At 41.2% G+C, this 16,302-nt stretch overlaps 1 protein-coding gene across 1 annotated transcript in view; it reads right to left on the bottom strand.

Annotated features, from left to right (window-relative positions):
• SORCS2 (sortilin related VPS10 domain containing receptor 2) overlaps positions 1-16,302 on the bottom strand; it is an 859,447-nt gene that overhangs the window by 335,682 nt on the left and 507,463 nt on the right. Inside the window, exon 3 of the mRNA XM_050948134.1 lies at positions 2,241-2,340. Within this exon, the coding sequence (XP_050804091.1) occupies positions 2,241-2,340 (100 nt within the window). The remainder of the gene's footprint in view (positions 1-2,240; positions 2,341-16,302) is intronic.

Genomic DNA, 16,302 nt, shown 5'->3' with positions numbered 1-16,302 from the left:
CTGGAGTACTGCAGACAACAAGGGCTAGCCTCTAGCTCGTGTGTTCTTCAACACTTTGCAGCAGAGCGATGGCTGCCTCCTGCTCAGTTCAGTGGCTCAGGATTTTGGTAGTGGGATGCAGGATCAACCAGTCTGGGATGAATGTACCAGCTTTTCCAAATGGCTTTGTGAAACAAATTGGTCGTCTTAGTCAAGTGCCATTGATCACAAAAGCTGCCATCATGATGGCTGGCATGGCTGCCTCTGTTTTTTTTGGCATAGAGACTGAATTTCTTATCAGTGTGCTTCCTCCAAGTCAGTTCTGAAGTATATTGGCAAAGCACCTTTATTCCGCAGTTTGTATTATGCCTGCATCACGAAGGACTTATTTCTAGAAATGTTCGCTCTGGCACCTTTAACAGGCACTAAAATGTAAGGAATTTTTTATGTTTAAAGTAGGTTGACATCTTAAGAGCAAAGTACAGAACATCAAATAGCACATTCATAGAGGACGAAAATGAAATGAATTTAAGAACTGAATTCTAATATAGTATTAAACTGCTAAAGAGGCTCTTTACACTAAGTGTTAAGTACTTTGAGTTACCTTGAACATAAATCAGATTTTTCTGAGTTTGGGTTAATGTGCTATTTTTCTATGTATCAGAATGTCCTTTGTTCTTGAAATTCAGCTGCAATCCTGCAACCACTGTTCATTTTCTTTTTTTCCCAGATCGGTAGATTTACATTATCCTCAATCCCCACAAGCCTGTGCAGGTTTTAATTTCACATAGAACACAGTAGCTGACTGAGCTGTGCAGAAATTTCCATAGGTTTCCCATCCTGCCTCATCCTTGTGTCTTCATTCCAGAAAATTATATTAATACTTGTTTTTATTATTATTTTTTATTTCTTTTTGGCCCTGTAATAATCTGCAGAGCCCAGCTTTGAGATGCATGCTGCTCAGAAACAATTTTGTGCCTGGTGGTAGATCCACTTTGATGAATAAGAAAATTGTTACCAGCTTTGCAGCAGATTAAATACACATTATGTAACTCGTCTACTGTTTCAGTTGGTTGCAAAGACTCCAGCCACAATACCAGGAGAAATAAAAACAGCACTTAATCACCCAGGCAGGTTCTTTGAGTTTATCACTGATTTTTGATTAGGCAGAACAAATTGATAAGTACAACTAAAATGGTCTTTTCTAATCAATGGACACCACATGAAATCAATTCTTCTATTTTACACTGTGGTTGAAAGGAACTTTTCAAGATAACATTTTTTATTCATATCTATGTCTTACTACACTTATTATTTACAATACTTTACATAATTAAAACAGCAAGAATTGTAAAATGATATTTTTTTTAATAATCACTGTGTTTCTTTGCATTCTACTTTCCATTCATCACAGGCAGCCACATTTGACTGGTCAAATTCACCTTTGTTTATAGTCCATTTCACTTTCAGTTCCTTATGCACTAACCTAAATGCTGTTGGGGTCACCAACAGTACAGGGGAATTTTAAATAAAAGTTAAAAAAAATCTTTCAGTCACCTAAGATCATGCCCTGAAGCTCAGCATGAGAATTTCCACCTTCTTCCCAAATGGCAAGATTGTCAACCATTTCAAAGCACCAGCTCAGTCCAGCCTTAGATCTCAATAAAGAACATGCGTAAAGCTGGGAATCTGTGCATAGAACGAGGCAGGGGGATGAAGGCCTGTAGTCAGCTCAGCTACAACAACCCTAGTGTAGCAGAACCCTCTCAATATGAGCTCCAGAGGAAGCTGCAGGCAGGGGAGGAGCGGGCAGTACAGCTCCAATGCAGCAGCCCTACTACGGAGGCCCTGAAGCGGATGCAGTGGGACAGACCCTATGTACAGATGGTCATTTGTCTCTGGTGGATAACAGGATTTGCGTGGCTCTCAGAGGAGCTAGTTTCTGGGGGCTCCTTAATCAATGGCCTCACAGACTACACTCACCCCTAGGCCTTCCCCCAGTTTTTGTCCACACTGATACTCTAAAAAAATCATAAGATCATCATTGCTTGGCAGAATCCATCTAAAATGTATATCCCATTTCCAGAGGTCACAGTTCTACTGAAGGTCATCAACATGTTTGTGAAAATTACTCCTTTATATTTTAACTCCGGAGAATGTGCTTCACTGAACTAACTTCTCGAGTCTTAACTCCTCTGTGGGAGTTTTCTAGCCTGAGCTATTGCATCTCTAGGAAAGAGGTATACTTTTTTGCCACATACCTTTTTTTTGTTGGTGGGACAAATGTAGAAATTGTCAATGACGGTAGTAATCCCGGGCTGCAGATTCAGCTTTGTATATAATGTTCCAAAATCTGATGACCTGAAAGAAACAATGAACAGCTATAAGTGCTTCCCAAAGGTCCCAGTATTTCAACCATCCCTGAAATGTACTTTGTAACACCAAGTGTCTACTTCCAATGCTTCTGTTCCAGTAATTCAGTTTTTTATGCTGTTACATCACTAGGTAGTAGAATGGACTTGCAACTACTGAGCAGTGCTCAAGGCTTGAGAAAAACTGTTGACCTCTCTGTATTATCCAATTCTACAAGGTGATAGAGTTGTTCTGATGCTATACAATATGCTTACAGTCACAGATGTAAACACATACAAAACCACAGGAATTGTTATGACTTCAGTACACGTCCATGACCACAATCAGATAAATTGGCACTGATATCTTTAGATAAACCTGTGAAAATGCTTATCATCATTGCAGTACCAGAGGCCTCCATTGCAGTGCTAATGATCATTTACCTAGGATGTATTTAAAGAGGCTAAATCCTGCTCACCATGAATTTACTGGGAGAAGCTGATTTCAGAGGGAGCTGTGTGCTCAGTGGGAGAAGGATTTAGCACAAGATGTTTAAGATTGAAAGTGAACTTACTATGAAACTATCTGTACTGAAGACATCCATACATCTATTTCTTTTTCCGATCATCAGTGCAGTACTGAGTAAATAAACAGCAAAGCAAATGCTTGACCTCCAATAGGTCTTAAGCACAAAACTATGCATGTGTGCTACAGCTAAAGATAGCGTGCACACACAGCCTTGTTTTCATGGAAGAACTACAATTAGTCAAACCTTGGTGACTGTTTTAAGTATGGTACTTATCACTGCAGTTACTGGAAAAAAGCAAACAATTCAGCAAAAACTATAAGTTAAAAACCTGAACCCTAAACATCCTGGACCAAATCCTGTATGCCTCATTCATGGTTCAACTGTGCCACATGATCTTCCATATGTGGGATTTTCCCCTCTGAGGGAGCCCCATCAATGCAGCTCCCAGGAGTTCAGGCCACAGGGGGCACTTGCCTCACATGGATAACTCTCGCCCCCAGACAATTGTAGAGGAGCCCGTTGGGTTTACGTGCAAGCCCCGGTGACTTGGGGGGAAAACAAATCCTACCTCCCAATGGAACAATTTGAGAGAAAATTCAGCAAGGTTATTTGATTCCCGATAGCCGCATTCAGCTCAGACTCTCTATTGTTACCTACTCCTTGCCCCCTCAAAAGGTGGCTCAAAGCTTAAGGGCTGCTTGAAATTACACCAGTTAGAAAAACACTAGTTGTGAAAAAACTTTTGCAGAAAATCAAAGAAGAGTTTCAAGCATATGTATGTATGGTCTGTATGTATGAATGTATGATCTAAATTCATCTTAATATCTGTACTGTGCCCAAGAAGAAGGATCCAGATTGGCAGAGGTGTTGTGTGGAGGGCTCTTGCTGTGTCCACAAAGTTTATTTGGAACTCTGCCTGGAGTGGAGAAGGAATATCAGCATACCTTATACCCTGACCAGCATCCACACTTGCCAGCACAAATGGTTCAAGGAAAAATGAGGATGTTCTATCTGAATCTGTCAACAACTGGAATTTCTACAGTCCAGAGAGAGAAGATCACATGACAAAATGAGAGCATGTGTTCCAACATGCACAAATTGGACAAGTTTATATTCAGGAACATTAGAGTGCAAGGTTAAACAGACTTCTTACTGTGCTCCCTCCCATGCAATACCACCGGGTCATACTCTCTCTATTTTTCCAGCTGCCGCATTCTTTTATTAGAATCATAGAACTGGAAGGGACCTCGAGAGGTCATCTAGTCCAGTCCCCTGCACTCAAGGCAGGACTACATATTATCTAGACCATCCCTGACAGGTGTTCATCCAATCTGCTCTTTAAAATCCCCAATGATGGAGATTCCACAACCTAGGCAATTCTAACCACTCTGACAGGAAGTTTTTCCTAATGTCCAACTTAAACCACCCTTGCTGTAATTTAAGCCCACTACTTCTTTTCCTATCCTCAGAGGTTAAGAACAACAATTTTTCTCCCTCCTCCTTGTAACAACTTTTTATGTTCTTGAAAACTGTTATGTCTCCTCTCAGTCTTCTCTTCTCCAAACTAAACAAACCCAATTTTTTCAATCTTCCCTCAGAGGCGATGTTTTCTAGAACTTAAATCATTTTTGTTGCTCTTCTCTGGACTTTCTCTAATTTGGCCACATCTTTCCTGAAATATAGTGCCCAGAACTAGACACAATACTCCAGTTGAGGCCTAATCTGTGCAGAGTAGAGTAGAAGAATTACTTCTCATGTCTTGCTTACAACACTCCTGTTAATACATCCCAGAATGATGTTTGCTTTTTTTGCAACAGTGTTACACTGTTGACTCATATTTAGCTTGTGATCCGCTATGACTCCCAGATCCTTTTCTGCAGTACTGCTTCCTAAGCAGTCATTTCCCATTTTGTATTTGTGCAACTGATTGTTCCTTCCTAAGTGGAGTGTTTTGCATTTGTCCTTATTGAATTTCATCCTATTTACTTCAGACCATTTCTCCAGTTTGTCCAGATCATTTTTAATTTTAATCTTATCCTCCAAAGCATTTGCAACCCCTCCCAACTTGGTATCATCCACAAACGTTATAAGTATATTCTCTATGCCATTATCTAAATCATTGATGAAGATATTGACCAGAACCAGACCCAAACTGATCCCTGCGGGACCCCATTTGGGACCCCAGGGAGGAGCGATAGCTCAGTGGTTTGAGCATTGGCCTGCTAAACCCTGGGTTGTGACTTCAATCCTCGAGGGGGCCACTTAGGGATCTGGGGCAAAATCAGTACTTGGTCCTACTAGTGAAGGAAGGGGGCTGGACTCAATGACCTTTCAGGATCCCTTCCAGCTCTATGAGATAGGTATAGCTCCATATATTAAAAATGCCCTTCCAGCATGACTGTGAACCACTGATAACTATTCTCTGGGAATGATTTTCCAACCAGTTATGCACCCACCTTATAGTAGCTCCATCTAGGTTGCATTTCCCTAGTTTGTTTATGAGAAGCTCTTGTGAGACAGTATCAAAAGCCTTACTAAAGTCAAGATATACCACATCTACCGCTTGTTACCCTGCCAAAGAAAGCTATCAGGTTGGTTTGACATGATTTGTCCTTGACAAATCCATGCTTACTGTTATTTATCACCTTATTATCTTCTAGGTATTTGTGCAACTGTGGTGCGGTGTGAGGCGTGGATTGCCAGGCACAGAGTTGGAAGGTTATGATGGAGGCAGAGGCAGCAGGTAGAGACACACTGAGGATGACCGGATGCGGTAGCTGTGGCATGTACATGGTCCTGGAGGGGGCACCTGAAAGGAGTTTTGTCTGCATGAAGTGCCGCCTGATAGAGCTGCTGGAAGAAAAGATAAGAGGACTGGAGATGCAGGTGGAAACTCTGGCTGAGTTTAGAAGGGGGTTTGAGCAGATGATGGAACACAGACATGATGAGGCACAGGGGATAAGCTCAGACGAGCGGATAGAAGCAGGACCAAAGAACTCTGAGGGGGGGCTGCTGGGTGAGGAAAGTGGACGGTGGAAGCATGTGACTAGGAGAACCAGGCAGAGGAAAAGACGGGCCAGCGATGGAGAAATAGAACTCAGGAACAGGTTTGCTGAGCTGGAAAATGAGGATGGAGCACAGCAGGCTGCTGAAGGAGAGAGGGCAAGGAAAAAGAGACGAGCAGCTAGTCCTGCAGAAGGAGGGGAGGAGTCAATGGAGGCGACACCAAGTATGAGCCCTAGGAGGATTGTAAGGGTGAATACAAATCGAGAGGACTTGCGGCTAGCTGGTGTGGGGGATAGACCGGAGAATCACACTGTCGCCAGGAAAAGGCAAGTCTACGTGATTGGAGACTCTTTACTGAGAAGAATAGACTGGCCTGTAACTAGACCTGATCGGGAGAACAGAAGGGTGTGCTGTCTCCCAGGGGCTAAGATACAGGATGTGGACCTGAGGCTGAATAGGATCCTAGCGGGAGTGTGAAAGAATCCGTTGATTGTCCTTCATGTGGGAATGAATGATACGGCTAGTTACTCGCTGGACTGTATCAAGGAGGACTATGCCAGACTGAGGAAGACGCTCAAAGAAATCGAGGCTCAGGTGATCTTCAGTGGGATTCTGCCGGTTCCTAGAGCAGGGCGACGAAGGAGTGACAAGATTATGGCGATCAACAGATGGCTCAGGCATTGGTGTTATAAGGAGGGCTTTGGGATGTACGGTCATTGGGAAGCGTTTACGGATAGACAACTGTTCACTCAGGATGGACTTCATCTAAGTAAGGAGGGAAATAGAATTCTAGGATGGAGGCTCACCGACCTCACCAAGAGAGCTTTAAACTAGGAAGTTGGGGGAGATGGTTGGGAGATGTTCAGGAGATCTCCATTCCGGAATATAACATGGAGAGGGAAGTAAACAAAGTGAGAGGGGATACCCTTGCGGACCAAAGAATTGATCCAAGGAGGAATAGTGGAGTAGAAACCAGAGTAACGGGTGATGCTGGTGGTAGAAGGTCTGTGCACGACGGGGGAAAGAATGTCACTGACGTCAAACGCCAAAAATTAAAATGTCTGTACACTAATGCGAGGAGCCTAGGTAACAAGACGGAGGAACTGGAGCTACTGGTGCAGGAAGTGAAACCGGATATTATAGGGATAACAGAAACCTGGTGGAATAGTACTCATGACTGGAGTACAGGTATTGAAGGCTATGTGCTGTTTAGAAAAGACAGGAAGAAAGGCAAAGGTGGTGGAGTAGCCTTGTACATCAATGATGAGATTAACTGTAATGAAATAAGAAGCGATGGAATGGATAAGACAGAGTCTGTCTGGGCAAAAATCACACTGGGTAAAAAAGCAACTAGAGCTTCCCCTGAGATAGTGCTTGGGGTGTGCTATAGACCACCGGGATCTGATTTGGACATGGATAGAGACCTCTTTAATGTCTTTAATGAAGTAAACACAAAGGGGAAATGTGTGATTATGGGAGACTTCAACTTCCCGGATATAGACTGGAGGACGAGTGCTTGCAAGAATAATAGGGGTCAGATTTTTCTGGATGTGATAGCGGATGGATTTCTTCATCAAGTAGTTGAAGTACCTACGAGAGGGGATGCCATTTTAGATTTGGTTTTGGTGAGCAGTGAGGACCTCGTAGAAGAAATGGTGGTAGGGGACAACCTTGGTTCGAGTGATCATGAGCTGATTCAGTTCAAACTAGATGGAAGGATAAACAAATGTAGATCTGGGATTAGGGTTTTCGACTTCTCGAGGGCTAATTTTAAAGAGTTAAGGAAATTAGTTAGGGAAGTGGATTGGATGGAGGAACTTGTGGATTTAAATGCGGAGGAGGCCTGGAATTACTTTAAGTCGCAGCTGAGGAAATTGTCGGAAGCCTGCATCCCAAGAAAGGGGAAAAAAAACATGGGCAGGAGTTGTAGGCCAAGCTGGATGAGCAAGCAACTCCGAGAGGGGATTAGAAAAAAGCAGAAAGTTTACAGGGAGTGGAAGAAAGGCAGGATTAGCAAGGGAAGCTACCTTGGTGAGGTCAGAACATGTAGGGATAAAGTGAGGAAGGCTAAAAGCCGCACTGAACTGGACCTTGCAAAGGGAATCAAAACCAATAGTAAAAGGTTCTACAGCCACATAAATAAGAAGAAAACAAAGAAAGAAGAAGTGGGGCCGCTATACACTGAGGATGGAATGGAGGTTAAGGATAACCTAGGCATGGCCCAATATCTAAATAAGTACTTTGTCTCAGTTTTTAATAAGACTAGTGAGGAGTTTAGCAATGATGGAGGGATGATAAACGGGAATGTGGATATGGAGGTGGATATTACCGCAACTGAGGTAGAGGCCAAACTTGAACAGCTTAATGGGACAAAATCGGAGGGCCCGGACAATCTCCATCCGAGGATATTAAAGGAACTGGCGCATGAAATTGCGAGCCCGTTAGCGAGAATTTTTAAGCAATTGATAAACTCGGGGGTTGTGCCGTACGACTGGAGGATTGCTAACGTAGTTCCTATTTTTAAGAAAGGGAATAAAAGTGATCAGAGTAATTATAGGCCTGTTAGCTTGACGTCTGTAGTATGTAAGGTCTTGGAAAAAATTTTAAGGGAGAAAGTAGTTAAGGACATAGAGGTCAATGGTAATTGGGACGAATTGCAACATGGATTTACTAAAGGTAGATCGTGCCAAACCAATCTGATCTCCTTCTTTGAGAAGGTGATGGATTATTTAGATAAAGGAAATGCGGTAGATATAATTTATCTCAATTTCAGTAAGGCGTTTGACACGGTTCCACATGGGGAACTGTTAGTTAAATTGGAAAAGTTGGGGATGAATATGAAAGTTGTAAGGTGGATAAGGAACTGGTTAAAGGGGAGACTCCAGCGGGTCGTATTGAAGGGTGAACTGTCAGGCTGGAAGGAGGTCACTAATGGAGTCCCTCAAGGATCGGTTTTGGGACCGATCTTATTTAACCTTTTTATTACTGACCTTGGCACAAAGAGCGGGAATGTGCTAATAAAGTTTGCGGATGACACAAAGCTGGGGGGTATTGCTAACACGGAGAAGGACAGGGATACTATTCAGGAAGATCTGGACCACCTTGTAAACTGGAGTAATAGTAATAGGATGAAATACAATAGTGAAAAGTGCAAAGTCATGCACTTAGGGATTAATAATAAGAATTTTAGATATACGTTGGGGACGCATCAGTTGGAAGTGACAGAGGAGGAGAAGGACCTTGGGGTATTGGTTGATAGCAGGATGACTATGAGCCGCCAATGGGATACGGCTGTTAAAAAAGCAAATGCGATTTTAGGATGCATCAGGCGAGGTATTTCCAGCGAGGATAAGGAGGTGCTAGTACCGTTATATAAGGCGCTGGTGAGACCCCATCTGGAATATTGTGTGCAGTTCTGGTGTCCCATGTTCAAGAAGGATGAATTCAAACTGGAACAGGTCCAGAGACGGGCTACTAGGATGATCCGAGGAATGGAAAACCTGCCTTATGAAAGGAGACTCAAAGAGCTTGGCTTGTTTAGCCTGGCCAAAAGAAGGCTGCGGGGGGATATGCTTGCTCTATATAAATATATCAGGGGGGTTAACGTTAGGGAGGGAGAAGAATTATTTAAGTTTAGTACTAATGTAGGCACGAGGACGAATGGGTACAAACTGGATATTAGGAAGTTTAGACTTGAAATTAGACGAAGGTTTCCAATCATTAGGGGAGTGAAGTTCTGGAACAGCCTTCCGAGGGAAGTAGTGGGGGCAAAAGGCTTTTCTGGCTTTAAGACTAAGCTTGATAAGTATATGGAGGGGATGTTATGATAGGATAGTTTAATTTGGGCAATTGATCTTGGATTATCACCAGATAAGTCTGCTCAATGGTCTGCGGGGAGATGTTGGATGGGATGGGAACTGAGTTACTGCAGAGAATTCCTTCTTGGGTGCTGGCTGGTGAGTCTTGCCCACATGCTCAGGGTTTAGCTGATCGCCATATTTGGGGTCGGGAAGGAATTTTCCTGCAGGGCGGATTGGCAGGGGCCCTGGAGGTTTTTCGCCTTCCCCTGCAGCGTGGGGCATGGGTCGCTTGCTGGTGGATTCTCTGCAGCTTGAGGTCTTCAAACCAATTTTGAGGATTTCAATAACTCAGTCCTGGGTTAGGGGTTGTTATAAAAGTGGATGGGTAGGGTTCTGTGGCCTGCCTTGTGCAGGAGGTCAGACTAGATGATCATATTGGTCCCTTCTGACCTATGAGTCTATGAGTCTAAATTGATAGCTTAATTATCTGCACCATTATCTTTCCGGGTACAGACATTAAGCTGACTAGTCTGTAATTTCCCAGGTTGTCCTTATTACCCTTTTTATAGATGGGCACTATATTTGCCCCTTTCAAGTCATCTGGAATGTCTCCTGTCTTCCATGACTTTTCAAAGATAATTGCTATCATTGACATCCTTCTTCTCCCCACTAATGGGAATCCAGTTCTCTATCCTTACCACAGCCTTCTTTCACCACTCCAGTCACCTTGTCACTCTACTCAAGCTCCATCATTCTTCCGTACTTCAACATCCTTCCACTATACCAGCATGGATTCTCATTCATATATGGAAGAACAGTCAAGTTCCACATGAAGGTCTTCTCTCTTTGGACAACTATTTCCGGGGCTACCGAAATTATAAAGAAAGACAGTAGAATCCATGGAGAACCCAATATGTCCTGCTGTCTTCAGTGAATCAACCTACCTTCACGTTGATTTCAATGGAACTATGACAATTTACACTAGCGGAGGATATGCCCCACAGTTGCTCGCCAGGGATATTTTGCCCTCAGAAAGTGACTGAATGTGTCAACTACAAAGTATTACTAGGACATATTTGGATTCTCCTAAAGTTCTAAGTGACATTTAGAAGCATCTTATTTGAAATAAGGTTGCCATCAATGAGTTTGATGGCTTTTTAAAAAGCGAATCGATTTACAGACTGTTAAAATAATGGGCACACCCTTATCATAATGGACATGCCTGGCATATGATAGCTTATAAAAATACAGATGGATGGACAGGATGCAGTGACTTATAGGGCATCCAGAACCTGCTGCTTATGCTAGATTTTGTCACTGAAGGCTAAAAATGGTCACTGTCATTTTCCTAAGAGCACTCAGGCCTCATCTAAGAAAATTATTAAAACCATCTGCTCATCAATAAACTGGTCTTCAGTAAACAAAACAGTGGATAAGAATTTTAACATGATTTTGGGGAAAAAAACTGTTAAAAGATATCATGGAAAATTTTGCAAATAATAGAAAATTTCCAACATCAACGTCTTTTTTTAAAAAATGCATCATTTTTTTAAAAGGCCATTTTTGACAAAAAATAACGCAAACATTTTCAAATAGCTCTTCTGCATATCACTCCTTTTTAAGTAGGCTTATTACTAGTTAACAACTAAATAAATGTAACAATAAAAATTCAGAACTGGCGTATGCCTGTGTAACTCTTTATGTTACAGTAGCACTAGCTTAACACCAAAGTCTGAAATTCCAATTATCTTCTGTCCTCTATTTATGGAGGTGAACTGTTAATATATTAAACACCATCTGTAGCTTAATGGTTCAGAGACTCAATCACAAAAACTATCAAGGCAAATTTCAAAGAGATCCCGTAACAGAGTTGTCAGTGGTTCCTCCCCCAGAGGATGGAAGGAACTGACCACGTCTAGTTACCTACCCTGGGTGTTCCAGCACAGGCCTCATTTCCTTACTATTTGCCAGGGGCTTTTCTGCATTTTGTGGGCCTTCTTACGTTCTCCAGATGGGGGATCAATTAAAGCCACATGTGCTAACATATTCAGGAATATTCCCTTCCTGTGTTCCCAGCAAAGAGGGGGGTCAGCAAGTCTACAGTGCTGACAGTGATCCAGCACCAGCATAGGGGGAAAGTTGAGTCACACTCAACCTGTCCATCTTACCCAAGGAGTCCGCTGTACTCTCCTCAGGGTCATGTTTCATGTCCCCTGGCTAGGAGTTCCCTCCACGGGTTCAGGAGTCACTCCTGAAGTCTGCTGCTTAGGGCAATCTTCCTTGTGCACCCCCGGACGTGGACTGCAACTTCCTCCCTTTTGAAGGCCTCCTCCCTATCAGTCAAGATTGAGAGGATCAAAGGGCGGGGCTAGCCCTATCTTTCTTGTCTATACAGCCCATCCCAGCTTCTAATTTTGCACCTGCGATATCCTGTGAAAAATAAGCACAAATTACTGTGTATAACCATGTTATATGATTCTGGAAGGAACTGAGCTGCTCTTGGCAAGTGTTGAGAAGCCATCAGTCTCCAGTGCCTTAAGTGCATGACAGAGATTATTTGTGCAAAACACTGAAGCTGGAGGCAACATGGCAAATAGAATGTACAACTTTGATAATTTTAATCAAGTTCCAAGTTCAAAAGGACTTTGCATATGCAAACAGCTGTCATTTTTCAGTGTGTAGTGAGGACAGGATTTCCTGTTGCAGATAAATGTTGCTTATTTGCACTAGATGTGATTTCTGCTTTTGCTTTACCAAGGGACTGGAACTTTATAAGCCACAGTGAGAAGCTGTGAAGGATTAACTCAACTGATTTCTTAGATCAGGTCTGAGCTGCTGCTCTGAGGAACACTGCAGATACCATTTTTAGCTCAGTGAGAAATTCCAGCATAAGCATCAAGTTCTGGATGCCTTATAAGTCACTGCTCCCTGTCCATCTATGCTAAAGGGTATGAATTTACCACATACATGCACACACTCACACATTTTTTAATGCAGCACAACTTAATAAAGTGGATTTCAGGAATCAAAAGCACAAAAGCCTTCAGCACTCAAGGCATGTTCCACTCAAGACATAGAAGCAGAGATAAAGCTACCAGATTCTCAGAACTCCATTATTACTCATGAACAAATTCAGGCTCCAGCAACAACCTTTTTCTGACAGGCCACAGTGGTAGGTAATGACTTCTTTAAAAGTGTATGGGCCCACTGAAATATATGCCATTCTCCCTGATGGGTTTTGTTAAAGAAAAATCGCCTCTCTCAGTAATAACACCATGTAGAAATAACACTCATATAAACAAAATAATAGGATTACAGCAAGGACAGCACAGTGTATTTTTAACTTATTACAAGTGTATTGATGTGAGCTCCAGCATATTGAGGAAAAGCTTCCATGAAGTCGAGAGATGGGCCTTAACCAAACCAGAGATTAGAACAACCCTGAAGTCTGAAACCACACCATTTGGGCTAGAATTAGTATAGTTATACACATGCTCTACTCTCATGACTCACATAATAACCACTCAATATTACCGACATGTTCTGTTCTGTCAGTCATTGTTACTATTTAAAGATATAAACTGTTACCTATTAGTATTTTGTTAAAAGTTTAATAATAAAACTGCATCAAATTAGGCCTGAATAAAGACAGGGAGTGGATGGGTCACTAAAAAAAAACTAATTTCCTGCTGTTGATACTCACACTTTCTTGTCAACTGTTTGAAGTGGGCCACCTTGATTATATTGGACTCATTAGCACTACAAAAGTGATTTTTTCCTCCCTTGGTATTCACCCCTTCTCGTCACTTCCATCTTAATTGAATTGACTCATTAGCACTGACCCCCCCACTTGGTAAGGCAACTCCCAACTTTTCATGTGCTGTGTATTTATACCTGCCTACTGTATTTTCCACTCCATGCATCTGATGAAGTGGGTTTTAGCCCACGAAAGCTTATGCCCAAATAAATGTGTTAGTCTCTAAGGTGTGACAAGGACTCCTCATTGTTTCCACCCCTGGAAGAAACTCTGACAAGTTGAAGACTATGTGGTTCCTACCTCCAGGAGGGAGGGAAGTTGTTTTGAGAGAAGAATACCCTGTTCCACTAACATTTCAGTCACAAATGTTTGCTCTCCATTTTTCATTTATTCTCAAGAAAAATACACTGGGAAACGAAAAGGGAGGTCACTTATAAATGCGTTTCCTGACATGCCCTCTTCTACTTTGTCCCTTTGAGGGTTAACTCTAGCTTTCTTTCAGCCAAAGGAATCTCAATGGCTAAGAGGTCTTCTGTCAAATGGCAGATTTCTGTGGAATCCAGGAAAATTACAATGGAGGTGTTTCAATAGACACAAGGATTATTCAGCATGCTAAATTTGAAAACATTTGAAAATAGGGCTGTCAAGTGATTAAAAAAAGTAATCATGATTAATCACACTGTTAAACAATAATAGAATACCGTTTATTTTAATGTTTTTGGATGTTTTCTACATTTTCAGATATATTGATTTTAATTACAATACAGAATACAAAATGTACAATGCTCACTTTATATTTGTTTTTTATTACAAGTATTTGCACTGTAAAAAAAATAGTATTTTTCAATTCACCTAATAAAAGTACGATTAAGTAATGACCATTTTGTACGGCAGTCTCTTTATCATGAAAGTTGAACTTACAAATGTAGAATTATGTACAAAAAAAATGCATTCAAAAATAAAACAATGTAAAATTTTGAAGCCTGCAAGTCCACTCCGTTCTACTTCTTGTTCAGTCAATCGCTCAGACAAACAAGTTTGTTTACATTTTCAGGAGATAATACTGCTCGTTTCCTGTTTACAATGTCACCTGAAAGTGAGAAAAGGTGTTCTCATGGCACTGTTGTAGCTGGCGTTGCAAGATATTTACGCGCCAGATAGGCTAAACATTTGTATGCCCCTTCATGCTTCAACCACCATTCCAGGGGTAGTTTCCGCATCAGAGTGTTGCTCTTTTAAGACATCTGAAAGCATGCTACGCACCACTCCTTGACACTGTCCGATTTTGGGAGGCACTTCAGATTCTTAAAACTTGGGATGAGTGCTGTAGCTATCTTTAGAAATCTCATATTGGTACCTTCTTTGTGTTTTGTTAAATCTGCAGTGAAAGTATTCTTAAAATGAACCACATGTGCTGGTCATCATCCGAGACTGCTATAACATGAAATATATGGCAGAATGTGGGTAAAACAGAGCAGGGGACATACAATTCTCCCCAAGGAGTTCAGTCACAAATTTAATTAATGAATTTTTTTTTAACGAGTGTCATTAGCATAGAAATATATCCTCCGGAATGGTGGCTGAAGCATGAAGGGGCATACAAATGTTTAGCATATTTGGCACGCAAATATCTTGCAATGTCAGCTACAAAAAGTGCCATGCAAATATCTGTTCTCACTTTCCAGTGACATTGTAAATAAGAAGAGGGCAATATTATCTCCTATAAGTGTAAGACAAACATCTTTGTCTTAGCGACTGGCTGAACAAAAAGAAGGACTGAGGGGACTTGTAGGCTCTGAAGTTTTACATTGTTTTGTTTTTGAGCGCAGGTATGTAACAAAAAAAATCTATATTTGTAAATTGCACTTTCACAACAAAGAGATTGCTCTATGGTACTTGTATGAGGTGAATTGAAAAATACTATTTCTTTAGGTTACCATTTTTACAGTGCAAATATTTGTAATAAAAAGTAATATACACTTTGATTTCAATTGCAACACAGAATAGAATATATGTGAAAATGTAGAAAAACATCCAAAATATTTAATAATTTCAGTTGGTATTCTATAGTTTAAGAGTGCGATTAAAACTGTATTAACAGATTAAAACAGTGATTAACTGTAATTAATTTTTTAATCAGGATTAATTTTTTTGACTTAATTGCATGAGTTAACCGTTAGCCCTATTTGAAAAACAATGAATGATAGATGCGCTGCTCTCTTCATGCTGGCTTTTAGGGGTTACTAATAACTTAAAGATGCTGTGGGAACATTTTAGTGATAGCTGAGCTCTTGATTCAATTCAGATGTACATTACAGGGTTATGGAAAGCTGTGTCTTTCTATAAATATATATGCTCAAATCTACAAATAACGTGACATGTTTATTGGATCTGTTCCCATCTAAACTGCTGATCTGGACTATTCGTTTGAAAACTCCCAGATAATACTGCACTCTCATTTTCTCCCCCCTTGGTAAGCGTCTAGCCATACTCAAGAATGGCTAAGTAACACTTCCATTTCAATTAAATATTACCTTCTTCCTCTTGTTCTTCCTAGTATCATGGTTAAAGGGCTACCTGCAATTCTGTCTCCTTCCTGGTCTCTCTGAGTGTATGCCCTTAGGTGTCAGGCCTCGTTCCCTGTCCATTCTCAGGCTTTTGTGAAAAAACAGTTCTAGAACTTGGAGCTTCTCTACACTTAAAATACTGCAGCATAGTGCAAGACATATATGAGAGGAATGTACAGTAAAATTGGGCAAATAACTAATTTTTCAGCCCAGTGGCAGTTCCAGGAAAATAAATCAATAAATAAATTGCTTGGGATCTAACACTGGAATATTTCAGTGAATTGAAAAGGTAGATTTCAAGCCTGTTCCAGA

The sequence above is a fragment of the Gopherus flavomarginatus genome, chromosome 3, assembly GCF_025201925.1.
Source record: "Gopherus flavomarginatus isolate rGopFla2 chromosome 3, rGopFla2.mat.asm, whole genome shotgun sequence".
NCBI classification, from domain to species: domain Eukaryota; kingdom Metazoa; phylum Chordata; order Testudines; family Testudinidae; genus Gopherus; species Gopherus flavomarginatus.
This window is presented reverse-complemented; position numbering and strand designations above follow the sequence as displayed.